The 26,089-nt window shown below is 51.7% G+C and overlaps 2 protein-coding genes across 3 annotated transcripts; both read right to left on the minus strand.

The window, feature by feature from the left end:
* Nucleotides 1–211: 211 nt before the first annotated feature.
* Nucleotides 212–4,439, minus strand: Elf3 (E74 like ETS transcription factor 3). 2 transcript variants are annotated; one of them, XM_042701275.1, is made up of 9 exons: nucleotides 4,310–4,439; nucleotides 3,657–3,824; nucleotides 3,210–3,431; nucleotides 3,014–3,109; nucleotides 2,685–2,804; nucleotides 2,457–2,546; nucleotides 2,224–2,340; nucleotides 1,125–1,320; nucleotides 212–442 (listed from the first exon to the last, which is right to left on the minus strand). In XM_042701275.1, the coding sequence occupies exons 2-9, from the start codon at nucleotides 3,814–3,816 to the stop codon at nucleotides 328–330; spliced, it is 1,116 nt and encodes a 371-aa protein (XP_042557209.1). In that variant the 5' UTR covers nucleotides 3,817–3,824; nucleotides 4,310–4,439; the 3' UTR covers nucleotides 212–327. The 2 variants fall into 2 exon arrangements, with proteins under 2 accessions (XP_042557209.1, XP_042557210.1); XM_042701276.1 differs by lacking the exon at nucleotides 4,310–4,439 and having other exon boundaries at nucleotides 3,657–3,918.
* A 3,459-nt stretch (nucleotides 4,440–7,898) lies between these two features.
* Nucleotides 7,899–26,014, minus strand: LOC122126758 (arginyl aminopeptidase). Its single transcript, XM_042701249.1, has 11 exons — nucleotides 25,539–26,014; nucleotides 20,622–20,762; nucleotides 19,757–19,905; nucleotides 14,942–15,058; nucleotides 14,151–14,386; nucleotides 13,000–13,113; nucleotides 12,079–12,191; nucleotides 11,794–11,902; nucleotides 10,390–10,614; nucleotides 9,255–9,397; nucleotides 7,899–8,388 (listed from the first exon to the last, which is right to left on the minus strand). Exons 1-11 carry the CDS (start codon nucleotides 25,977–25,979, stop codon nucleotides 8,230–8,232), a joined length of 1,947 nt encoding a protein of 648 aa, XP_042557183.1. The 5' UTR covers nucleotides 25,980–26,014; the 3' UTR covers nucleotides 7,899–8,229.
* Between the last annotated feature and the right edge of the window lie 75 nt (nucleotides 26,015–26,089).

Here is a 26,089-nt window from a genome sequence, read left to right on the forward strand (position 1 = left end):
CCTCTGGTCCCGATGCTCCCTCCTGAGGCCTCCCCCAGCCTCCTTGGCTGTGTCCAGGCATCTGCAGACGTAGCCAGTGTTGGGACTTCAAAGAGCCAGGCTCGTAGCCGCAGTCAGTGCACAAGTGGCTTCAAACCCCAGGGCTTGTAATTCCACAACGAGGGCAGGGAAGAGAGGCTGCGGCCTCTCCTTCAGCACACCTGCTGCCGACGTTTGAGCTTCTCTCCACAGCCCGGCAGGGCGCACGCCTGTCCGCACGAGGGGCCAGCAGGGCTGCAGGCCTGCAGTCCAAGTCTGTGCGTCAAGTCCCAGGTCCACATCTGACCCTCAGTTCCGACTCTCCACCAGCTCCTCTTCCTTCCAGCCACTGGAGTTCTTGCCAAACTTGTAGACAAGCCTCCGGCCGTCCACTCGCTCCAGGATCTCTCGTTTGTAGTAGTACCTGGGTGGGGGAGAAGGCGGTCAGAACATCCTGGAAGGAGATTATGCTGGGCACTGCCAGGAAAAGGCCTCCGCGGACCTGTCCCCTCTAGTTTCTGCCAAAGCAAGCTGAACCTGACCCACACTGTTCAGAATTCTCTCCTTCCTCTACCTGTTTGCTGTTGTCTCCCTGGTTAATAACGTGGGGCACAACACCTGCCTCTGCACCTGGTTGTTCTGTGGTGTGTGTATGTGTGGTGTGTGTGGTGTGTGTGTGTGTGTGGCCATGTCCTGGGGTTTTTCATAAAAAACACATGAATGGGGAGCTGGAGGGGACCTTAGAGATGAACTTAATCTGCATTTGTGGCACACAGGAGGAAACGGAGCCCTGAGACAAGCAAGCAGAAACCAGGCCATGGTGTCAGCACGGCCAAAGCTCTTTCTACATTTCCCGAGTGTCTCTCTTAGATCCAGTCTTGTAGATAACCCAACGAAATGTTGCTGCGAGCCGACACTGGCTGTGCTCCCGACATGCCCGGCTAAACACTTGATCCTCCCCGTAGGCTAACCTTGGCCCGAGCCCTAGGAGCCTCACACTCATCCCATGATGCCCAGCGGTGATCAGAACAACACTAGCGATCTGGGCCAGATCAACCGTTCCTTCCATGTCCATCTCTGAACAAGGGCCCAGGTCGCCAGCTCACCTCATGGCCCGGCTCAGCTTCTCGTAGGTCATATTGCTGTTCTTTTTCTTTTGGCCCCACAGCTGGGCCACGGCCTCGGAGCGCAGGAACTTGAAGACGCCCTCGTGCCGATTCTCCCATTTCATGAGGCCTTCGTTGAGTTCAGGGTGGATAAGGATGTCCCGGATGAACTCCCACAGGTGGGTGCCTCTGGGGGCTACAAGGCCAGATTCGCTCAGTTAGAATCAAGGCGTCCCCCTCACTCAGGCCAGTCCCAGCGCACGCTGGGGAATGAGTCCTTCTAGACAGAAGCCCTTGAAATGACCTTGTGGCCCGCTTTCCTGCTCCTTGCCCTTAGCTGAGGTTCTCTGGGAGACCGGACGTATCTTACAGAGCACAGCCGTCTCACTTTTGACACTGACCAAATGTCTGGCTGGCGTGGACAGTGACTGCGACACATCACGGCCAGTGGGACTCACAGATGGGTGGGGGCCACAGGAAAAAAAAAGAGAGAGCACACTGACAGACGGGTGACAAGTTGGCAAGTATGGGGCCAGAGAACGGGTCCCAGCATCGAGGGCAAGGGAACAGCTTTCTGACAAGAAAACCCCCAGGACAAAGAAAATCAGGCCGGGAGTGTATACGTGCACGCTGGTGTGTATAAGAGGAAGAAAGGCGAGGAAGCCCTAGGGGCATCCAAACCGGAGTTCGGAGCAGCTGGATCACACCGTGCCTGAGGTCCCCTTCCCACCCCCTGAAGGCTGGGGTGTGGACTCTCAGCCTACCTAGGTCTTTCACAGAAACACCCACCAGCTGCCTCTGCGCACCACTGGCACATTCCAACCCAACAGGCAGGGCAGTGGCCAGTACAGAGAGAACTAGAGTAGGTGAGCAGGAAGCCCGGACTCGTGCCATGGGCCTCCCTCGAGGATCCTCAGTTTCCCCTCCTCTCCAGGACTACCAAGCCAGCCTCTTCAACGAGGTGATGACTGAGCCCTCCCACTGTGTTGGGAGCAAGGAAGCAAGAGACAAAAGGAAGGGGGAAGAGAAGACAGGGGACACTGGACAAGGAATACAGGGTTCCCCAGGAGTCGCTCCTCCCAGAGGGGTCGAGGCTCACCGTGCTTGCTCTTCTTGCCCTCCAGGCACTCCCAGTACTCTTTGCTCAGCTTTCGGGGCCGACCTCGTTTCCGCTTCCCGTGCTTGGGTTCCCCCTTCTTGTAGTCAGGAAAGCCATCTATGAGGGTATCGGGAAGGGGAGGGTCAGTGGGAGACCTGACCCCCTACAGAAAGCCCCACAGGGCACAGCAGGCCGGCAGGAAGGGCTGGGACTCCCCACTGTTCCCCACTCACTTCTGGGGAAGGTTTTGCTGTCAGTGGTGTCCAAGTCCACGTCACTTCCACCGGAGTCTGAGGAGTGGGGGCTCTGGGAAGTGGTGGTCCCTGGGGTGGGAGCGGGAGGAGGGGGGGAGATAGGTCAGAATAATGATCTGGACCAGCCCATCCACCACTCACACAAGGCCCCAGGCTCTTAGGACGGGCCTCCATGTTAGAAGGCCCAGAGCCGGAGCAGCCCCTCACCTGCCGTGGAGATGTCGGAACTGCCAGGGGAGAGGGCGCTCACGCTGTAGCTGCTGCCGTAGTAGGGGCTGGCCTGGCGGCCATCGTCCAGCAGTTCCTGGGTAAAAGGGCTTCCCTGGTCTGGGGAGAGGAGACCGGAACTCAGAGAGGCTCAGGGGGACTGGCTAGGGCAGGTAACAGCCGGTAAGGCTACCTAGGACGGTCTGGATCTTTCTCAGTTGGGAGAGGAAGAAGTCTGAGGAGAGGTCATCGCCAGTCCTCTGGGAAAGACCAGGAATGGGACAGGACAGGACAGGCCTGGGAAGGAGGGAGAAAACGGGGGTTCTCACCAAAGGAGCCTGGGTCCCCCAGGGCCTCCTGGAAGGCCATGCCGTCCTTCTCCAGCAGCTCGATGATCCAGCTGAGCTCATCAGAAGAGCTGGAAGCTGGGCAGCAGGAACGAGGGTCAAGGCTTCTATCTTTGGCCCAGCCCTCCGCTCCCCTGGTCCCCTGCCCCCCAATCGTGACGCTGGGTCTTAAACTTACTGAGATCCCGTAGCTGGGCGTGGAGTTGGTCCCCCAGAGGCCCGAAGACCAGCCGCAGCTCCTCGAGTGCGCAGTTGCAGAGCGTGGCCCCGTCCATGTCGCAGCGCGAGAAGTCGATGGAACTGGCATCGTACTTGTTCTTTTCCACTTGGTAGCTGATCCAGTCCAGAACCTGGGCCTTCGACCAGAATTGCGGCTGTTCCCCGGACCAGCTGGCCTTCTCTGAGGAGAGTACAGGGGAGATCAGCGCAGATCCCATCTCCAGAGCCCCCCTCACACCTTAGAGACCCCCAACCCAGCAGCAGAGTCTAGAGACGATATTCCCAACACCCTGGCTGCTGAGAATGAACAAAGTCTCCTCTGCCCCGAGCCCAGGAATTCTCTGAGACTCTCCTTTGTACCAATCCCCCCATTTATCCCGTTTTATCCCTCTTCACCCTCCCATACCTTCCAGGGACATCGGGGGGTTGCTCAGGGTCACCACCAAGTCGTCGGCTCCAAAGGTGGTGGCGGCAGAGGGAACAGAAGCCAGCGTGGGGTCCTCAGAGCTATACATGGCACTGAAGTAGTTGCTGAAAACGTTGCTAATCTCACAGGTTGCAGCCATGAGGCTCCCTGGGGAGAGGGGACACCATTGGGTGAAGGCACCCGGATTCTCCCCACGGCTCTGTCCAGGGTAAGAATAGCCCCCAAGGGTCAGGAAGTTGACGTCCCTGCAGGCACCCTCTTTTTATGAGAGGTCCCCAAGAGCCCGATGCAGAGGTAACACCCGAAGTCCCAGTTACTTGGGCGGCTGAGAGGGACGGATCGCTTGAGCCCAGTGAGGCCAACGAGGCAACATGGTCAAACAAAGGGAAAAAACGGGGGGAGGGAGAGCCCTGGAAGTCCGGGAGAGGGGAGGCCACTAGATTCTCCTTCTGGCCTCCCTCCTCAGATCACGGGATCCTCAGTGGCCACCCTGTCCCGTGCTGCTCCTCGACCCTCAGGACACCTCCACGGTCCTGCAGTCCCTCTAGGAGTGGGAAGGTCCAGAACTGTGAATCCAACAGAGCCCTGGCCAGTTTCCCAAGACCAGTAAACGTGACAGGAAGGAGTCCTACCGAGTCTGGTACGGACGCCGCAGGTAGGCTGCTAGGCTTCCAAGGCCCCAGGTGGGAAAGAAATCCAGGAGGCGGAGTGCACCGCCAGGTAGCTGTGAGGAGTCTGGCCACCGAGCTCCCCCCACCCGTCCTAAATAGAGCCGGGCGGAGCTCCTCCCAGAGCCCAGACCTTGAGGGTGAGTCTCGGTGGTAACCTGAGCTGGTGGCTCATTGGATGGAGGGGATTTCCTGGCCTTCAGACTGGGCTCCAGGCCCCAGGTGATTTGCATATTGTGTGCCACTTGGCCCAGATCCTAGCAAGGCGGTGCTGAGAAATCAGGCCCTGCTGGTTTAATGATTGTCAGACTCTGGGGTTGGGCTCAGGGCGCTGGACTGGGCAGGTGGCGGGAACGTTGCTGGGGTGGGCACCCTTGCTTTCAGCCACCCTCTGGCTCAGAAAATTCTTTCCGGAGGCCAGGCCAGGGATGGGCTAGGGAGGAGAAAGGGCAAGTGGCTGAACTGGGTCAGAAAGGCTGCTATCCTTAACTGCCTATAGATCTGAGGACCGAAGTTACCCAGGAAGAGAGTATACTGAGGGCTAGCAATTTTCTCCACCACCACCCAGGAGTTGGAGGGTAGGCTGAAAGATACAAGCCTCCTCCTCAGGCAGTGTTTTTGGCTTGCTGGACATAGGGCTGCATCCATCAGCCTAACCCTGGATCCAACTCCCCAGTCACAGAGCTCATTTGCTTTCTATCCACTTTACTGGCAAGATCTTACCACTTTGGCCACCTGGACCCCATCCAAGCCTCAAGGTTGCTGCCGCCACTCAGGAAAAGAGGTGACCCTACGTGAATGCTTTTCCTCCCATGCCGACAGAGGAGCCCTCCCTGTCTAGGGGCTGCTGGGGGTGTGGGAATCTGCGGAGACATTCACTCACTCTTCCCTTGGGTTTCCCCACCTCATTTCCAGTTCTCTCGGCCAGTTCGCCAGTGTCTCACTGCTGCCCTCTAGTGACCAGTCATCAAAGAATGTATAACGTACTAGTTTACCTCATATAGAAAAAAAAAAGGGAGAAAAATGGAAAGCTAGTGAGTAGTGTAGAGTTGTGCTTTGTGGATTGGTAAGTGGTAAAGTTAAGGAAGGCTCTTCATCTGTACCTGGATCTCTGGTTGCCTTCCCTCCCATTCCACAAGGCCCAGAACCCTGGTCTCTTCTGGTTCTCTATAGGATCTCTATAGGTTCATCATAGGGATGGGTTCTCACGGATATCCTGGAGAAATAGGGTGTTGAGGAGGAGGTGGGAGATTAGCATTTTACTGACCACACACATGATCTCAGGCAAGTCACATGATCCTGTAGCCAAGAAGTGCTGAGCATGGTTCATTCCTATAATCCCAGAAACTGGAGGCTGAGGCAGGAGGATTGCACATCTGAGGTTACTCCGGGCCGTTCAGCCACACGGAGCCTGCCTCAAAATCCCAAACCTCTGCCTCAAAACCAACCAAACTAACTACCCCACAAGGTTGCCGTGATCTAATAATCCCTGAGGTCTCTTCTAGGTCCAGTTGGTTTGGTGTTTGTTTATGCAGCGATGAAGACCCACCCCAGGCCCAAGCTCCCAGCTTTTGTCCTTCTACCCCCTCTCATCCCATTCATATGGACACAATCCCCAGGTGATTCTAGGGTTAACAATAGGTGACCCCCACCTCCAGGTACCCCTCTTGACTCAGTAGCCTAAGGACTACCAAGGTCCCCTCAGAGGGAATGTCCCATCTCCCTTGTCTCTAAAACCGCTGGTACCTCAGGAAGAGGGTGAATCTTATCAGGGTCCCCTCCCAGGGCCCGAGGCTGCAGGGCAGCCTGGGGGGCTCTGGGTAGGATTTTCCCCAGCCCAAGGAGCCTGGGGCAGGCACACCCTCTAGGTAGTCATTCACCCTGGAATGTGGGAGAACCGGCTTCTAGCCCCAGAGCTGCTCACGTGCTCCTGCCCTGCGGAGCACCTGGCTGGGGCTCTGCCGAGCTGAAGGGAGCGTAGAGAATGAAGCCATCAGCTACTCAGCATTCACGGAGCTTCAGCTAGGCAGAGGTGGGGCTAAGGACATCCTCTAGGCTGGCCCTTCCCTCCAGGGAATGCCTTCAAGTAAGGAAGAAGAGCAGGAAAGACCTGGATTTGAGGTCAAAGCCTTGGAGGGGTGGGGAGAAGGTGCTGTGGAGCAAGAGGCCAGAAACCTAAAATCCTGCTCCAGACATCGCGATGGCAGGAATAGACATTGTCTTCCCCCAGAGAGACCCAGATGGTGGCCTAGACTCATCTTCGGGATGGAAGAGGAACAGGAACTCCCCCTCCAACCCCAGCCCCGCATCCTAGTCCTGTGGTAGGACAGGCCCATGCAGAAATCAGGCAAAGCAAAAATGGTGAAAGAGACCGGCAGGCTGAACAACCTGGGATGCCCTGCCACGAAACGGGGAAACGTGGACTCCCCAAACCCAGGGAAGTCAAAGGAGCTAGGGGGAAAAGCTAAGCACTGTTAGCCCGTCAGTGCAAAAGGGTTTGTGCAGAATAAGCAAAGTTACTGGTCTTGACTAGTAGCCAGATACCGAGGTAGGAAGGGCAGGCAAGTTAAAGCATTATTTGTCCAGGCAGTAAGTACTAGGGTTGGAACTCAGGGCCTCCCATTGGCTTGCTGGGTGAGCCCTTTCCCAGCTGAGCCACTCTCCCAAACCTTTTGCTCTTTGTTGTTTGGATAAGCTCTCAAGCTTTTGTCAAGGCAGCCTTGAACCTCTGTCTCCTCAGCAGCTGGGATTACAGGTGTGTGCCACTATACTTAGACATAAATTTATTTTTAACATTCCAATCCTCTCCCAACCCCCAGCCCACTCACAAGCCCAAGGTGTTAACTGCAGAGTTCAGCATGCTGAAGCCAGGAAATAAGGATTAGTGCCAAGTTCCGAAGAGACTACTGATCACCACTAAGCCAGTGCTAAGCCAGGTGTGGCCCAGCAAAGTGAGAGAAGGGAGAAAACGGGAAAGGACCCATTGATTGTGTGTGTGTGTGTGTGCGCGCGCGTGCACACGCACACACACACGCACTGGTTCTGGGGCTTGAACTCAGGGTCAAGGCACCATCCGCCCCTTAGGCTTTTTTGCTCAAGGCTGGTGCTCTACCACTTAAGCCACAGTTGCACTTCTGGCTTTTTTTTTTTTGTGGTTAGTTGGAGATACTTCTCACAGATTTTCCTACCCAGGCTGGCTTTGAAGGATCTTTAGATCTCAACCTCCTAAGTAGTTAGGATTACAGGCATGTGCCACTGGCACCTCACTAGGAAAACACCCTTTCGTGTACACGTGTGTGATGGAAGAGAAGAACGGGTTGATGCTGCTCACTGGGAGCACTGCTGTTTCGCCAAGAGCTGCAAGCCCCCTAATCACCCTATATCTTCCCAGAAAAGGCCCCGTTGTAGGGCCATATTCCTTGTTTCAGAGACATGTGCAGTCTTTGAGCCCACCAGGTCCCTAAAGTCAGAGAAACAAATCATTGCCTGGGCTCCGCAGCCATCTCCCCAAGGAAGACCCAGGAAGAAGAAACTTAACAGTCACTCAATTATCTACATTTTGCTTAAGAACATTTATTTAAAATCTAAAAAGAGAGGAAGAGAAAGAAAACTGCCTCTCTGCAACTCCCAGGCGTAAGTGGGAAGTCGGCAGAAGATCGATCGCCTCCAGCAAGGATGGAAGCCTGCAGGGAGGGGGCTGTGGTCTCAGACCTGGGGGAGGAAGTTCTCACCACAGCAGAGGCCCCAGAGTCACACACCCAAGCCCCAAGAACGGCCAAACCCCAGAAGACAGACACTGCAGTTTGATGACAGAGGAACTGGAATTTGGGCGCACACTGTCATTCTGAAAGCCAGTCTGAAAAAGCAGAGCATGCGCATGACCTCTAACTGCCCTTGGGCTCCAGGATCTGCTGCACATAGTTGACCACGTTGCTGTGGAGCTGGGAGGCAGTGGATGCGAAGGTGTCCTTGGCCAGGGTCCGGGCCACCTCGCTGCCAGCCATCATCGCATGGTACAGCGGGAGAGTGTACTTCTGCTTTCCCTGCAAGACACAAGGACGCCATCATCAGGAGCAGCCTGTCAGTGCCCCGGTCAGCGGAAGGCCATGCCGCTGTTCCTTCCTGAGGCCCCAAAACCAACGAGGTGGGTTGACACAAGGGAACGGCGAACTTGAGAATGGCAAAAATGAGAAAGCTGGAGGCCATCAGCCACCAAGGTAATGACGGACATAAAACCCAGGTTTGAAGGTCTAAGCGCCATCAAGCACAATAAACTGCAACTGTAAATGCTTCCACTGCATGCTTGGAGAGGCGCCAGAGGCCTCCACACTCCAAGCGCCTTGAGGTGCCCTCCCGCTTCCCAGTGAGGGCGGCTCAACCCTGCCCCGCTGCTGTGGATCTGCCGATGCCTGGCTCACCCCCAGCCCCTGTGCCCTGCCCTTCCCCAGCACGGCAGCTCTGACAGGATCGGATGGGCTTGTGTTTGAACTGCACCCGAGTCCTGGGGCTTCCCAGGGAGGAGAGAACTATGGGGTCTTGGCCCTCACCCATCTTGCTAGTCTTTCGGCCTCTGCGTTTTTTCCCCCATGAGCTTTCTCCCATTTCATCCCATTCCCCTCCCTTCAGTTTGGGTTAGCTCTGGACACCTCTTCTCCCTCAGGCCTCACCAGCTGCTCTATGGCTCCCTCATTCCCCAGGAAAAAGCCTCTAGGAGCCACATTAATAATAGCTCATGGGGGGGGGGGGGCAGTGTTGATCAGCAGGGCCTCTACAGTTCATCAAGCTCCTTTCTTTGCAGGCTCTGCCCACAGGATGACTCCTATGATAGGGTGGTTACCAGCGTGCCTGTGGCTGGAGGGGGGCGGGGGCACTGGGAGGAGAAGGACAGTAGTGAGATGAGGTCACCTACCTGGCTCTGCAGAAACGCTTTGACTTTCCAGAAATCCTCCTGGTAGTCATTCTTAAGGACAATCTGGCCCCATCGGAGCCGTAACTCGGCATTGTGGGCATTTGAAATCTTTGGGTACGTCTCGCCAAGTTTTTGCACATTTCCTGGGAAAGAGAAAAAATGCGCTGGTAGTAACTTGCAGGAGGAGCCTGGAGAAGCCCGATTCTTGGGCTGGTGAAGGTCTGGAAAGAAACTTTGAGGAGGCTGCTGACCACCCGAGCATTTCACCTCCTCTCTGGTCACTGTATGCAGAGAGAGAGAGAGAGAGAGAGAGAGAGAGAGAGAGAGAGAGAGAGAGAGAGAGAGTGTGTGTGTGTGTGTCAACACCGGGACTTGAACTCAAAGGTGCTGTCCCTGAGCTCTTTTGCTCAAGGGTCACACTCCACTTCCAGCTTTTTGGTGATTTATTGGAGGTAAGTCTTACAGACTTTCCTGTCCAAGCTGGTTCTGAACCATAATCCTCAGATCTCAGACTCCCAAGTAGCTAGGAATACAGGCATGAGCCAGGCTACTGTAAGTACTCAGTAGTATTATAGACTTTCTGCTCTTTTCCAATCCTTGTTATTTTCCTTCTTGGATCAATACCTGTACTTCCACCAAATATCCTTCCCCACCTTTTCTCTAGCCATAAACTGGCTAAGACTACCTGGGCTTTCACTTCTTTTCCATCCTTGGTGAATATTATTTCCGACTGAGCAGCCACAAAGCATTTCATGGTTAAGAGTTTCGGATGACTGGGTTCAAGCCCCAACCCAACCAGTTGTGTGACCCATGGGTACCTCAAGCTTGTTTTCTGTTTCCTGGGGCTTAAAGTCCCAGCACCTATTTCACAGAGTAGTTAGGAGGAGTAAGTGACTGCAGAGATGCTCAGAACTTACCACAGTGGTCTACAGGAGAACCTGGGGAACTGATGAATCCATGCCCTCTTCTTCCAGGTGGGACCTACCTCCTTCAGATACATTTCCTGTAAAGAGCTCTATGGAGCCTGGCATCACCCGGGGCAAGACTGCACTGTGCCTGCCTTCCTGTGGCCGGCCCCAAATAGAAAGCGCTCCACACCAGACTGAGCACGTGGAATGAGCCACGTTTTTCTTACCAGGAGGGAGGGGGGATTTCTGGAGGATCTTGTCTAGGAAGTAGATGAGCTGGTAGGTCTTCCAGGAAGAGATGTCCACTGCACCAATGGCCTGCATGTCCAGCTCTGCAGACACCCATAGCTTGGCCAGCTCTTCAGCCGGCTTCATGAGCGAGTCCCCAGGGGAGAGATCGGGGAGATAGGGGGGCCAGCCCGGGGTATTCAGCCATCGATCAAACTCAAACCCTGTTGAATAGTAGGAGAGAAGACACCGGAAGAACTTTCTCACCATATCACCTTGCCCAAACAACTCCCGGAGACCTCCAGCTCCCCCGGCCACCATGTTCTTCCTGAGGAAATTAATGTCACTATCTCACACAACCACTTGACCCAGCAAGGCCCCAGTTACGCTGATAGCTATTACTATGACCATGTCATAGTAAGACTGAACTGCCTCCGGCTTCTACAGTGAAATGGTTTGGCTCTGAACTTAACACTGTTATCTGAGCCAGGTTGATAGAAGTTCTTTCCTGTCTATATTCAAGTTCATGTTCTCCTCTCAGTTGCCAGAACTGCACTCAAGACAGGGCGGCCTGGATTCCCATCCCAGCTTGGCCATGAACTAGCTGGGAGGCCAAGGGCATGTTGTTCCCCTCTAGATGCCTCAGTTTTATCTGTGAAATGGGGATAGGCCCTACCTTAGTTGACAGTTATGCAGATTAAATGAGCAAATAGACATTAAAAGCAGAGCACACAGCCTGCTGGGCAGTACGCACTCTGTAATTATTAACTACTGTGGGCTACGGTCTCAGTCTCTTGACCTTGAAATACAGGCCTCTCACCGAGGAGTAGGTGCCACTGAGGCCTGACCAATCCTAGCCGCCACAGGAAGCGGCTTTTCCAAAGCTACCAGTGACTCAGAGCTCACAGCCTGCTGCCAGGTGTGTCGGAGGGCCTACCTCACCTGTGCCAGAACATTCTCTCCTCCGGAAGAAGCGTACCTTCTTTCACTCACGTGAAAGAAGCCGCGGGGATTTTCCTCTGCCCAAAAGACCATAGAAGGAGGCTGTTCCTGGGGCTGTGAGGCGGGGCCGGAGCCTCTGTGCCCGCCCTGAGGATTAGTGTGGGCAGAGGCAGTGACGCCCTGGGCAGACCCAAGGGTCTGATTATGTATGTCTGGGTGCCCAGCCAACACGGGGAGAAAATGGTGAGGATAAGTCTTTCTTTGGAGCTAGGCCCATGCTCTACCACTGAGCCACACAGCCCCTGTCCCGAGAGAAGTCACTTCTGTGGGAGACAGCCCCGGCTCCTGAGCCCCCCAGGTGACACTCAGCGATGACTTTGACTCAAGTGATTTCCCACCCCACCTTGGACCTTCCAGAAGCTAAAGAGGTACAATTCCCACGGGCCCGTTTTTCTGTTTACCTGCAATGGAATCCACTTTCCTTTTCTTCAGTTCAGGGAAATATTCCAAGTAGAATTCCAGAAAGTCTTCAGCTACGATACTTTTGAATTTAAACTCATCCACATAGGCCTATGAGAAGGGAGGTGATTTTCAGATTCTCTGGGGACCCTGAGGAGTGGACCCCTCCAACTCCTAGGCTCTCTCTGAACCCCTTACCTCTTGTGTGCCCCCTGCCTCTACACTGGCACTTTGCCAGCTGCTCGGTATCCTCACAGCCTTCTCCCCTCACTGGGAGTTGACTATACCTTGAGAAACTTGTCAAACTGATCTTGATCGCCCACCAAGTGGGCCAGGTAGGAGACAAAGCAGAAGCCTTTCTCGTAGGGGGTCTCGTTGTATGTGTCATCAGGGTCAACGCCTGGCAGAGGAGAAAGCAGACGGGGCTGAGCATTTGTAACCTGGCACCATCGCTGCTCTCAGCCCCAGATTCCAACACTGGAAGAAACTGCACTTCAGAGACAACAAGACCAAGAAGGTTTGCCAGTCTCAGGACCTCTCCTGAAGCCCTGCATGAAGATCCTAGAGGCCGGGTGACTAGGAACTAAGAAGAGGCCAGAGGCTAGCCCTCTAGAGGAATTGCCACGTTTCCTTATTCTTGGGACATGCTTTGCTTAGGGAGGTTCCAGCCCCTCTTAGAACCGAACGCTCAGCTCCATCGTTCTCAGCTCCATGGCTCACCAACCTCCCCACCCAGAAGGTGTTTGGACAACTGTTCTAGACTCCAACTAATTACCAGTGCACAAGCAGTTCATTTTCACAGTCAGTGGCACTAAGGAACATGAACTTCGATTGCATAAAAAGGTTTTAGATTAGTCACACATGCAACTAGAAGAAGGTTGAAAAACAAAAAGCTCTGAACTAGAAGTGATTAGGTCCATGACCTTGGGCAAGCCACTGAACTGGTCTGGCTCTCCACGGTCCTCTAACACAGGGTTAAGACCGCAGCGTCCGCAGGGCAAGCTCTGGGAAAGCGCCATGGCTATGAATGACAGGCCCAGGACCAGGTCCCGCTGACGCATGAGGCTCACAGGACCAGGTCAGCCTAGAAGCCAGGGAATGGTCAGAGAGAGCGCTGGCCTCCTTCCCCAAGGAAGTGCGCAATGAGGCTGGGACTGTCTTGGGGCGCCAAGCTCAGTTTAGGGGAAAGGAAGAGGAGCCGCCAGGACCTGGTTCAATCTTCACCCGCAGCTTGTTGAGTGGGTTTTCCTCTCCCGAGATGTCCATGTGCTGTCGAAGCAGAGCCCGCCCGGTTGCAGCCTCTAGGCATGTGTAGGCAGCCCCTGTGCCAAACACAAACCCCAGACCCCAAGATTGTCACCAATCCACAGCCAAGTGGATTTTCCTGGCAGAAGACACTATGCTGCCCCCTTGTGGTCTACGCTCAATCCTATTCTCCTCCTGGGGAGGGCAGGGCCAACAGGGTCAGGAACAATGACTCAGGCCCTAGCTCCAGTAGCTCTGGGCCACAAGAGTGTGGTGGAGGCTGTGGGTCTGTCTTTCCGGAGGTCTCCCTTCCCAGGCAGTTAGTTACCTATGCTTGTTAATTTGGTCTCCTATAAAAACTTACAATGGGGATGAGAAGGTAGCTTAGTGGTAGAGTGCTTGCCCGGCAATGCATGAAGCCCTGGGTTCAATTCCTCAGTACCACATAAACAGAAAAAGCCGGAAGCGGTGCTGTGGCTCAAGTGGTAGAGAGCTAGCCTTGAGCAAAAGAAGCTCAGGGACAGTGCCCGGGCCCTGAGTTCATGCCCCAGGACTGGCAAAACAAAACAAAACAAAAACACCCACCCAAAACAAAAATAAATACATAAAAATAATTGAAGCCAGGTGCTTGTGGCCCATACTTGTAATTCTAGTTACTTAAGGAAACAGATCTGAAGATTGTGGTTCGAAGCCAGCTCAGGCAGAAAAATTCCCAAGACTCAATCTTAAAGCAACTAGCAAAAGCAAAAAAGCTGAGAGCTCAAGGCCTTGAGTTCAAACCCTGGAGGCGGTACAAAGTAATTACTCCTCCCCATCCTCCTCTTCCTGTTAAGGGAATTGTTGATAGTAAGAGGGTCATGGCATGAGGCAAAAATGTGAGACCCTGTATGAAAAATAAAGTGGAAAAGGGATAAAGTCGCAGTGTAAGTGGTAGGGAAAATGTGAGGCCTAGTACCACCAAAACAAACCATGTGCATCTAGATTTAGTCCCCCATCACGTCTCAGCAGGGCTTCTGGCATAACTGCGTAACTGCCCCCTCCCTCCTCTCCCCCTGGTGTTCCGAAGCCCTAAGAGGGAGCACTGGCCTCTGTGTTTGGGAGGACGGCACCTTACCAAACAGGATGGTGGAGATTCTCCTCTGGGCGTACATGGTGAAGCCTTCATTGAGCCAGAACTCCCCCCAGTTGGCGTTGGTGACCAGGTTCCCAAACCAACTGTGGGAGATCTCATGGATGATGACGTCAGCCAACGAGCCATCGCCTGCCAGCAGGCAAGGGGTGACAAAGGTCAGGCAAGGGTTCTCCATTCCTCCAAACGGGAAGGAGGGTGGCATGAAGAGCACGTCGTACCTGCCAAGAAATCAGGAGGTCACAGGCAGCCCTGGGCCCCTAGAGCAGACCTGACTTTGCTGGTATGGCTTTTCCTTCCCTCTTCATGCCCCTTCAGAGCTGAAGCTGCTGCACAGGAAGATTGAACCTGGGCCCCTTATTCCTGCCCAGGGCTCTTCCCTGCCTCAAAGCCTCCCTCTCTCCAGTGGTGTCTGTTTACACTTGGCACTGGAGGCCGACAGGGGACATAACCACCAGCCTTATGTCTAAGGAGCCTAAGGTTTGAAGAGGTCAAAGGACAAGATGGAGCATGAGTAACTTCCCACACAGGCTGGGCCGTGGGTCTCCACCTGAAACACATCGCTTTCACCTTGGGCCCTCCCTCCCAGGTCCCTTCCTCCGCAGCCACGAGGAGCCTGGCTCATCCCTTCCTCTTCTCTTCCTCCTCTCCTTTGCTTCTGGAATCAGGGAAAACTTGCTCTAGGAGACAGAAGGAAGAGAAGAAGCAGTTCCAGAAGCGAGAGTGGAAAGCAGGGACTCAAATTCAAGACATACTGGTCAGCACTGATACCACACCTTCCCCACACATAGGGTCCAAAAAGCTTCTCTCCGGTGGCCAGAAACTCTTCAACCACGCCCTGGTACTCCTTCTTGGCAGCCTCAATCAGACAGGGCTCAGCCCATACTCGGCTCCTAAGGGCAAAGCACAGGGGATTGAGGGTGGGGGAACACACCTAGAGACAATTGACTCAGACCCATATTTCCCATATTTGAGTCAAATTAATGTGACAGTGACCAGCCACAGAAGCAGAAGACAGAAGATCAGATCACACAGACCTAAGAGGCTGCTCAGCAGACCAGACCCTGGACAGCCTCCAGAGGCCTCTCCTGGCTACTGGCTCTGGCCCCATAAGGTGACGTGACAGAACCTCTCTGAGCCTCCACTTCTTCATCTGTTACCCAGTGGTAATAAGTAAATAAAACAGCACCCAAGGGCTTCACACAGTGACAAGGCTGATGTCAGTGTGCTAATTTATAAGCTGGATCTTTGGAATTGAAGAGACCCCTAAGGGGCTGGGGATGGAACTTAGTGGTAGAATATTTATGTTTGCCTGTGCATACACAAGGGTCCTCCCTAGCACAACAACAACAAAAACAAACAAGCTGCAGAGTGGCACAGCCTATAACCCCAGCATTTGGAAGGTGGGTACAAGCATGACAATCATGAATTCAAGGCCAGTCTGGGCTATATGGTGAGACCCTGTTTAAAAACAACAACAACAATGGAAAGGCTGGGCACCAGTGGCTCATACCTGTAATCCTAGCTACTCAGGAGGCTGAGATGTGAGTATCTCGGTTCAAAGCCAGCCTGGGCAGGAAAGTCTATGAGATTCTGATCTCCAATTGACCACTAGAGAACTGGAAGTGGTGCTGTGGCTCAAGTGGTAGAGTGCTAGCCTTAAGCTTAAGAGCTGAGGGACAGCGCCCAGGCCCAGAGTTCAAGCCCTCACAATTAAAAAAAATTTTTTTTTTAAGAAAAAAACAAAAGAAACAGAAAAGATTCAAAAAAAAAATTTTTTTTTAAGAAAAAAACAGAAGAAACAGAAAAGATTCAGTTATGTAACACTGGCTCCTACCTGTAATCACAGTGACTCAGGAGGCTGAGATTGGAAGGATGATGGTTCGAGGCCAATTCAGGCAAAAGAGTTCATGGGACTTCCATCCCAACCAATAAAAAGCTGGGCATGGGAGCCTGTGCCTGTCATTCTAGCTACGTAGGAAATGTAGTTAGAAGACTGTCCAGGAAAAAAGGGATACTTTATTTGGAAGATAACAGAAGCAAAAAGGGCTGAAGGCATGGTCTAAGCAGTATAGCAGCTGCCTAGAAAGTACAAGACTGAGTTTAAACCCTACGACCACAAAAAACTTTTTAATAGCAATAGGAAAGTGAGCTGCCTCTACACAACAAAGGGAGAACATCTATTCTTTAGTGTGGACGCGTTACTTTTAAATGGTCTAGAACAAACAAAAACAAACCAACACGTAAGTAGAACTAAAATGATCAAATGGGTAGGTATACAGATGTTCAATGGATCATCTTTTCAATTTTGTATATATCTGAATTTTTTGTGTGTCTGTGTGCCAGTACTGGGGCTGGAACTCAGGGCCTGGGTGTTGCCCCTTAGCTCTTTCTCTTAAAGCTGACATTCTACCACTTGAGCCACATCTCCACTTCCAGTTCTTTGCTGGTGAATTGGAGGTAAGTCTTACAAACACTTTTGCCTGGGCAGGCTTCCAAACATGATCTTCAGATCTCAGCCTGCTGAGTAGCTGGAATTACAGATATTAGCCACCAGTGTTCAACTCATATTTGAAATCATCATAATAAAAAGATGGAAGCCGGGCGCTGGTGGCTCACGCCTGTAATCCTAGCTACTTAGGAGGCTGAGATCTGAGGATCGCGGTTCAAAGCCAGCCCAGGCAGTAGAGACCGTGAGTCTCCTATCTCCAATAAACCACCAGAAAACCGGAAGTGGTGCTGTAGCTCAAGTGGTAGAGCGCTCGCCTTGAGCTGAAGAGCTGAGGGACAAGCACCCAGGCCCAGAGTTCAAGCCCCACGACCAACAACAAAAAAAAAAAGATGGAAAAACAAAAACAAAAGTTCAAGAAGATCCAACAAGCAGAAAGCCAAGACTGAGAGGCCAAGTACATAGTCCACAACAATTTATTGACTCTAAAGATGAGCTAAGCTCAGTGCTGGTGGCTCATGCCTGTAATCCTAGCTACTCACGAGTCTGAGCTCTGAGGATCATGGTTCAAAGCCAGCCAGGGCAGCAAAGTCCATGAGACTCTTATCTCCAAATAACCACCAGAAAACCGAAGGGAAGTTGTGGTTCAAAGTGGTAGAGCACTAGCCTTGAGCACAAAGAGCTTAGGAACAGCACTTAGAACCTGAGTTCAAGCCCCATGACTGACAGGGAGAGGAAGGGGGGGGAGAAAGCACTAACTAGAATTCATAGCTCCTGGTGCCAAGTCCTATGCCCTGGCCTCGCACAGGTCTCTATCCCAGAGCCTCAGTCTGCTTACCTACAAATGGACATAGTAATATCACACATATAAGAGGGCCTCCTGAACTACCTTCATAACCCTTTTCTGCCCAGGACCTTCCTCCTATATGGGGCCTAGGATAAGTGACCTCATTACCAGAAGACCCTCCCACTTAACACAACCCTCAGGAGCCACACAAGTGACCCAAGAGACAAGGACACTGCACATCTGACAGGAGGAAGTGACCATCCCCAGTTAAATAGATTGTCATTGATTTCACATTCTGTGTTGCCTTTTTTTTTTTTTTTAAATAATACTAGGGTTTGAACTTGGGACCTTATACTTGCCAGTTGCTCTACTGCTTGAGTCTGCCAGCCATGTGTGGTCATTTTCTTATAGAGGATTCAAAATCATTATTATTATTTTCCAATATGGTTCAAATCTGTTGTTCATTCATGAATAGTTAGCATTCTCTTTTTTTCTTTTTGTCAGTCATGGGACTTGAACTGTGGGCCTGGGCGCTGTCCCTCAGCTCTTCAGCTCAAGGCGAGTACTCTACCACTTGAGCCACAATGCCTCTTCTGGTTTTCTGGTGGTTAATTGGAGATAAGAGTCTCATGGACATTCCTGCACGGGCTGGCTTTGAACTGTGATCCTCAAATCTCAGCCTCCTAAATAGCTAGGATTACAGGCATGAGCCACCAGGGCTCGGCAATAGTTCGCATTCTTACTAACAGAGTCTTAGGAAAGGTAAATATGTTCTTAAATGGCATACCTTTACTTATCTATTCTTCTAAGGACAGGTTATCTATGGCCTGCCTATTAGGAAGAAGGTAACACTTATCTTTCAAGATGGCATTCTTTTCGAATGAGTGCTGGAAACAAACCCAAGGGAATCCCACACACTACTTCACCTGATATCCAGGGACAAAGATCGGGGTCCTATCAGAGCTACGGAGCACGGTGGGGAGTGGGAGTGAGACTAAGTCTTTTGGAGGTGGTAGAGGACACTGCCACTTCCAGGAACTGAGAGCAGTGCCAGAGCTAGATAAGGAGCAGCAGCCGAGCCAGGAGAAAGGCCTCTACCTAGCAGTCTACCTCCAATCCCTTCATAGCAGGATTAAGCTATCGTGGCAGGCACTAAGTCAGCCAGCAAAACTGAAAAGTTCTAATCAAATTTCTTGCCTGGGCACCACTGTCCCTAAGCTCTTTAGCTTAAGGCTAGCACTCTACCACTTGAGCAACAGCGCCATTTCTGGTTTTCTGGTGGTTTATTGGAGATAATAGTCTTATGGACTTTCCTGCCTGGGCTGGCTTTGAACTGGATCCTCGGATCTCAGCTTCCTGAGTAGCTAGGATTACAGTCATGAGTCACCAGCGCCTGGCTAATTTCTTGGGTTTTTGGTTTTTTTGTTTTTGTTTTTTGAGACAAGGTCTCATTTTGTAGTCCAAGCTCTCCTGGAAGTCACAATTTTCCCACCTCAGTTTCCAAAGTGCTGGGATTTACAGAAGTGTACTCCTGACTTCTGGTCAAATTTCTTGTCTCATACAAAAATCTCTCTTTCTCTTTGTTGGTTGTAGGGCTTGAACTCAGGGCCTGGGTGCTGTCCCTAAGCTTTTTTGCTCTAGACTAGCACTCTATTACTATTGAGCCACAGCTCCCCTTCTGGTTTTTGAGTGGTTAATCGGAGACAGAGTATCACAGGGACTTTTCTGCCCAGGTTGGCTTCGAACTGCAGCCTTCAAATCTCAGCCTCCAGAGTAGCTAGGATTACCTTCATAAACAACAGGCACAAAATCTCTTTTCATTTGCACTAAACCATTTCATAGATATACCATGTCTCCCCAAGTTTAGGTTCATTTACCTGCAGCAGACAGAGGAAAATAATGAGATCAAAAATGTATTATTCCCAGAATTAAGTATTGGGGAAAATACAGAGACTTGGCAAAAAAACAGAAAAGTCAATATAGTTGCTACCTGAGCATTTAGCATTTAAAGACACTAACAAAGATCAGTTTTTAAAAACTGCCTCCTAAACTCCAACCCCACTCCACAGGTAGCCAGGTCAGCAGCTACTGTGATGCCAGCAGGATGGTGATTTCATATCAGACAGCAGGCTTAGAACTCAAGAGAAGAAGGATGGAGTGGGGAGAAGGGCAGGAGGGAAGGAAGAGAGAAATCAAGCCTCTGCACCAGCTACACTTACACTGTATCCTTCTCCCTGCAGAACGATTTTATAGGCTCCACAGGATTCCAAGACCCACCCAGCAGATGCCCTGGTCGGAGTCTTTCTCACCTCTAAGGGTCAAACCATCCTTGCTTGTGAAGTGTCTGCCTCTTACCTGGGTCCAACCTCAGCTGAAACCAGATCTCCAATGGCCAAAGCTATTAGATAGGAGGGGATGGGCTGGTGCATCTCAAAAAAGAACTTATTTGGACCTCTCTTCTGCCAAGAGCTTGCACTCATCACAGCTGTGAAGCCATCTGGGACCTGGCAACACAGAAAGTGGAGACCTTACCTGAAGAGTCTGACTTGAAGAACATGACCAAAAACCCAGGCAATGACAATTATTACCTGCAGTCCTCCTCAAAGAACAAGAACGCATCAGAAGACTTTAACTAAGCTAAACTGATGGCATTTAGAAAGCTACATAAAATGCCTGCAGATGAAAAATTTTAAAGTCTTTCAGGAGCTGCAATGGCATGGTAGGATACCATTCTTTAAAAAAGCCAGAACTGGCACACAAAAAATGAATCTTTCAGAAATACCACAGGATGGATATAAATAATTCACTAATTGAAATTTGATCAAATAAATCTGGCGTGATAATAGTTACTATAATTATTGCTTTCCTTTTTTTTTAGTTGGGGAGCTCGAACTCTAGGCCTGGGAGCTGTCCTTCATCTCTTCAGCTCAAGGCAAGTGTTATACCACTTGAGTCACAGCGCAACTTCTGATTTTTCCGAGTCTCACAGACTTTCCTGCCTGGTCTAGTTTCAAACTGTGATCCTCAGATCACAGCTTCCTGAGTAGCTGGGATTATAGTCGTGAGTCACCAGCACCCAGCTAGACAACATTTTTAAGCCCTGGCTGGCCTTGAAATGTGATCCTCTGATCTCTACCTCCCAAATAGCTAGAATTACAGGATTGAGCTGGAAATTATATTGCTACTACCAAGGGCAGTACACAAACCTTAGTTTCCTTACCTCAATAAGAGCCGAGTATGTGCATTTCACTGCAGGGGTGTCAAAACAAGGGAAAAAGGCCCGGTTTAGGACAGCTTGGCCCTGGGTGTAGACAAAGGGCTTCTTCTTTCCTGCTGTCTGCTCAGGAGCCAACCAGCAAACCTAAAACAGAAGAGCATTTCAGAACTGGCACATCCTACATGAACTCAGTCCAGCCTGTCTGGCATGGGAAAACCTTAAAGTCTTTCTGCTGGCCAGTTTGGCTCGGACCAGAAAATTTTTTTCTCTCTCTCTGTCAGTAATAGGGCTTGAACTCAGGGCCTGGGTGCTTCCCTGAGCTTTTTGGCTCAAGGCTAGCACTCTACCACTTGGAGCCATAGCTCCACTTCCACTTTTTGAGTGGTTAAGACACATAGGGACTTTCTTGCCCAGGCTGGCTTCGAACTGTGATCCTCAAATCTCAGCCTCCTGAGTAGTTAGAATTACAGGCAGGAGCCACTGGCGCCTGGCAGTTTTCTCTTTTTATGTACTTAGTCTAGCCTAGAACCTGTGCCATGTATGATGTTTCCTTCCCAGGACAGAGTCACTACAAAGGGCCTTTTCCCCACACTCACCCTCTGGGCCATCTCAGGAACCCCAAGCCTGGCCTCTGACCCTGTCATTTTGACCTCTTCCTGTGTTCCTCTCACTGTAGCAGTTTCTTATCAAGCAAACAATGTAATAATTATATCTGGACTCCTGAGAAGACACAGAAAGAGCCATCTAGACATCGGTGAGAAGTGTGTGTTCTCCATTCCCCAAATTTGCCTTTCTAGACAAAATGGACTTCATATTACAGCTCTTTTTGTTTGAGATGGCAGAGACAGGTCTCATTATATTGTCCAGGATAGCCTTGAATTTATGAGCTCAGATAGTCCTCCCCCTTTAGGCTCTCAAGTACTGGGATTACAGGTGTATACATCAATGTCAGGTACACCTGAATGATTATAACAAACCTAACTCTGTCCCACAGCAAAAGGAGGTCCCTTCCAATATACATATGATTTGGGGGAAGATATATCAGCACCAAATACATCTAGAATGTAGAAACAGATTAGGGGCTGGAGGTGTGGCTTAAGGGATGGAGTACCTGTCTAATAAGTATGAGGCCCTGAGTTCAATCCTCAGTAGATTAGATTATTCTAGGAAGGTTTTTTAGGTAAAGAAGAACTTTCTAGCCGAGCTTTCAAAGGTAAGCAAAGGTCCTAAGAGAAGGGAGAAGCCATTTTCCAATGGGCAGCCAACATGAGTAAAAGCATCAATGGATGCTGCTCTAGAAATGCACTGCAGGCTGGGGCTACAGAGCAATGGGAGGCAGGCCTGGGCAGGCTGAACACAGAGGCCTATTTTAAAGAAGCACAGGAAGCCATGTTGGAATGTCGGGTTTTTCTTGGCTTAAGGTTTTGTCTGGGAGAATTTTAGTCTCTTTCCAACAAACACAGTCCAGTATATAAATGAGCCACATCAGGAAAAGTGATAAACACTATTAGAGCCAAGTAACTGAGGTCAACAACCACAATCAGAGATCTTCTGATCATCTCATACCTCAATCTGAGGCAATGGAAGCAGCCCCTGAGCTTTGCAAGTTCCCACTCAGAACCCCAACTAATCACAAGAGAAACATCCAATTTCTATAAACAGCCCACCCTAAGCAGGGCACTGGGGGGCTCATGCCTAGAATCCTAGCTACTCAGAAGGCTGAGATCTGCAGATTAATGTTCAAAGTATACCTAGGCAGGAAAGTCTGTGAGACTCTCCAATTAACCAGCACAAAGGGATGGTTCAGTTGTTAAAGTACCAGCTTTGAGTGAAAAAGCCAAGTGAGAGCATAAGGCCCTAAGCTCAGGCCCCAGGACTGACAGTAAAAGAGAGAGAGAAAAAAACCTAAGGATACTGTAATATCCAATTTTAACACCTGTCTTGTGCTAATGTAAATAAATGCTAACAGAACAACTGTCTGGAAGGGTAAGGAGCTCTGCACTATCTACGCAACTTCTTTATGACTCTGGCTTTTGTTTCTTGTTTTTTTGCCCGCTGCTCCCCACTCTCCCTACAGGTACTAAGGTTTTAATTAGGGCCTTATGCCTGATAGGCAGGTGCTCTACAGGCTACTCCTCCAGCCCGTTCTTCTGTTTTTGAAGAATAAAAGTGCATTAATTTAAAACATGATTTGGCCGGGGCTGGGAATGGGGCTTCGTGGTAGAGTGCTTGCCTAGCATGCACGAAGCCCTGGGTTTGACTCCTCAGTACCACATACACAGAAAAAGCTGGAAGTAGTGCTGTGGCTCAAGTGGCAGAATGCTAGCCTTAAGCAAAAAGAAACTCAGGGACAGTGCCAAGGCCAGAGTTCAAGCCCCAGGACTGGCAAAAAAAAAAAAAAAAAAAGAGGGGGAGGAGAAAGAAGAGGAGGAGGAAGAGGAAGAGGGGGGGGGGTGGAAGGAGGAGGAAGAAAGAGCCAGGCACCAGTGGCTCATGCCTGTAATTCAAGCTACTCACAAGGCTCAGATCTGAGGATCACAGTGTGAAGTCAGCCCAGGCAGGAAAGTCTGTGAGACTCTTATCTCCAATTAACCACCCCCAAATCCAGAAGTGGAAATATGGTTCAAGTAGTAGAGTGCCAGCTTTTGAGTGAAAAAGTTAAGTGCCAGCATGGAGTTCAAGCCCCAGGACCATCTCAAAAGAGAGAAAAAGGTGAGAAGGTGTGTGTGTATGTGTGTTTGTATGAGAGAGAGAGAGAGAGAGAGAGGATGAACTTCATAGTGCAAAGCAAAGATCTCTACTATTATCTCTTAAACAAAAGCAACTTAATTCTGCCTACTTAACTCTGCCACTCAATTTGAGGTGCTAATTTTTTTTTGGTAAGTACTGGGGCTTAAACTCAGGATTCTCACATTCTCTGCTTATGTACTCGTGGCTGGTACACTACCACTTGAGCCACACCTCTACCCTGGCATTTTTGCTGGCTAACTGGAGATGGGTGTCTCAACGACTTCTCTGCCACGATGGGCCTGGCTTCAAACCAGGATCCTCAAGGTCTCAGCCTCTTGAGCAGCCAGTATTACAGAAATGAGGCATCAGTTGCCTAGTTGGAGGTGCCACTCTTCAAAGGCAAATTTACGGAAGGTTTAATTTTTCCAATCACTTAGTTGAATGTCTAGTTCCTGCCAAAAAAACAGAAATAAGGTATCACAGGACAGACTCATTTACAGATGCATTATGTTTCCCAAAGGGCTCCAAAGGGCTCCCGAGAGGCTATTGGTATCACATGCTTTGGACTTTAGCTCTCTGAACAAGTTCCATCACAAGACTCTGTGATCCCTCCAATAGAAAAGATGGAAGCAGAATTATTCTTGGGGCAACTTGGAAGCACAAAGGGGAGGTGACAGCCAGATAAGCAAGCTTCAGTTGTAGACAAGCAATTCTCTGTGACACATGTAACTCACACTATCAGAAATAACTAGGTGCCACAGCCTCTAAGTCCTACACAAACTGACTCTTTGTGGATGTGTGTCACAAAACCACTGTCCCTGAGCTTTTGTGCTCGAGGCAGGTGCTCTGCCACTTGAGCCACAGCTCCACTTCTGGCTTTTTGGTGGTTAGCTGGAAATAAGAATCTCATGGATTTACTTTCCTGGCTTTGAATCTTGATTCTCAGATCTCAACCTCCTGAAGAGCTAGGATTACAGGCACGACACACCAGCAACCGGCTGGTGGGCTGACTTTTGTTTTGTTTTCTTTTGGTCGGCCGTGGGGCTTGAACTCTGGGCCTGGGCGCTGTCCCTCAGCTCTTCAGCTCAAGGCGAGCGCTCTACCACTTGAGCTAAAGCGCCACTTCCGGCTTTCTGGTGGTTTATTGGAGCTAGGAGTCTCACCGTCTCTCCTGCCTGGGCTGGCTTTGAACCAAGATCCTCAGATCTCAGCCTCCTGAGTAGCTAGGATTACAGGCGTGAGCCACCAGCGCCCGGCTTGGTGGGCTGACCCTTAACACAAGGGAGGCACCCGATGTCCCTTCCTCTTAATTCCCAAAACTGTAATTAAACTAGAATTAAGAGTCAACCCATGCTGGGCACTGGTGACTCACTCCTGAATCCTAGCCACTCAAAAGGCTGAGATCTGAGCCGGAATTCTAGCCACTCAAAAGGCTGAGATCTGAGGATCACCGTTCAAGCCAGTGTGGGCAGGAAGTCTCTGAGACTTTTGCCTTCAATGAATCTTCCAAAAGCCAGAAGCGGAGCTGTGGCTCAAGTGGTAGAGAGCTAGCCTTGAGCGAGAAGGCCTCCATACCAACACAAATAAAATAAAAATTAAAGAAGAATGCCAACCAACACTGATAAGACTAAGTCATAAAGCCTAGAAAACACCCTCATTTCACTTCTCACTTTTACTCCAATTCCTTTGTTAATGAAATCCGGGACTTCACAGGAGGAAGCAAACCCTGCCATGTTGCAGGGTTGTTTGAGCCCTTTGGAACTAGAGTGAACGGATAACAGAGGCTGAGTCAGCGTCCAGCTATTCACCAGCCCCGTCCAGGGCCCCCTACACCAGCGCTAACGTGCGGATCAACAGGGGGCCGGGGCCGAAAGCCCAGAACGGTTCGGAACAATTCGGTGCAGAACAGCATGTGTGCGCAAAGCGGGAATTCGGGTGATCGACAGGCCCTGAGTGCGGCCGGGCAAAGCAGGAAGAATGGGAGGCCGAGCAGAGCCCAGGTGGCTGGAAAAACCCGCGCCCGGGGGTTAGAGGGCGGTGCGGGGTCCAGGGGAGCAGGTGGGGGAGCCCCGGGGAGGGCGGCCCGGAGCTCTTCCTTCCCTCTGGGGGTGGGGCAGGCGCCGGGCCCGGGCGGCGCGGAGGCGGAAGGGAAGGCAGGCCCGCGGCCGGGGCGGGCGCGGGAGCACTCACCCCGGGTCCCTCCCCGACGCGGTAGGTGAGCACCAGCTCGAAGCGCTCGGAGGCGCGGCAGGGCTGCGGGAAGGCCACGCACAGCGCCTGGCCGTAGTGCGAGAAGGGCCGCGTGTGGAAGGATACGGGCTCCGCGGGCGATCGCTCCGGCCCGGGCGGCCCGCGTCGCAGCGTCACCGCCGTCACCTCGAGGCTCCGGTGCGAATCGAGCTGCAGCTCCGCGGCGCCCGCGGGCAGCAGGCAGCGCAGCTCCAGGACCGCCTGGCCCGCCAGCCCCCGGCTCCCCGGGCCCGGACCCGGCGGCCCGAACTCCGCCCGCAGATCCAGATGCACGTGCAGGATCTCGAAGGCCCGGAAACTGGAGGCCGTGGCCACGTCCACCGCCTGCGCCGAGTGCAGCGGCCGCGGGGTGCCGCCGCCGCGGGCCCCGTCGCTCGCCATCCCCGCCGCGCGTCCTGGCCGTCCCGCTGGGAAAGCCGGCCGGTTCCGCTGGGAGCGCAGGCCACGCCCCCGACGACGCGCCGTTGGAAGCCACGCCCCCAGAGCACGCC

This window comes from Dipodomys spectabilis, unplaced genomic scaffold (assembly GCF_019054845.1).
Source record: "Dipodomys spectabilis isolate Male_0828 unplaced genomic scaffold, ASM1905484v1 ptg000288l, whole genome shotgun sequence".
In the NCBI taxonomy this organism is placed as follows: domain Eukaryota; kingdom Metazoa; phylum Chordata; class Mammalia; order Rodentia; family Heteromyidae; genus Dipodomys; species Dipodomys spectabilis.

Bases quoted from the DNA above. Each gene is read 5' to 3' on its own strand.
- Elf3 (XM_042701275.1), bottom strand. From the start codon at position 3,816: ATGGCTGCAACCTGTGAGATTAGCAACGTTTTCAGCAACTACTTCAGT. The intron at 3,110-3,209 runs GTAAGTTTAAGA...CCTGCTGCCCAG, and splicing joins CGCCCAGCTACGGGATCTCA to CTTCCAGCTCTTCTGATGAG. The intron at 443-1,124 runs GTGAGCTGGCGA...TCCCCCACCCAG, and splicing joins AAGCTGAGCCGGGCCATGAG to GTACTACTACAAACGAGAGA.
- LOC122126758 (XM_042701249.1), bottom strand. From the start codon at position 25,979: ATGGCGAGCGACGGGGCCCGCGGCGGCGGCACCCCGCGGCCGCTGCAC. The intron at 14,387-14,941 runs GTGTGGTATCAG...ATTTCTTGGCAG, and splicing joins GGACCCTATGTGTGGGGAAG to GTACGACGTGCTCTTCATGC. The intron at 13,114-14,150 runs GTAAGGTGCCGT...TGTTTGGCACAG, and splicing joins AATCTCCACCATCCTGTTTG to GGGCTGCCTACACATGCCTA.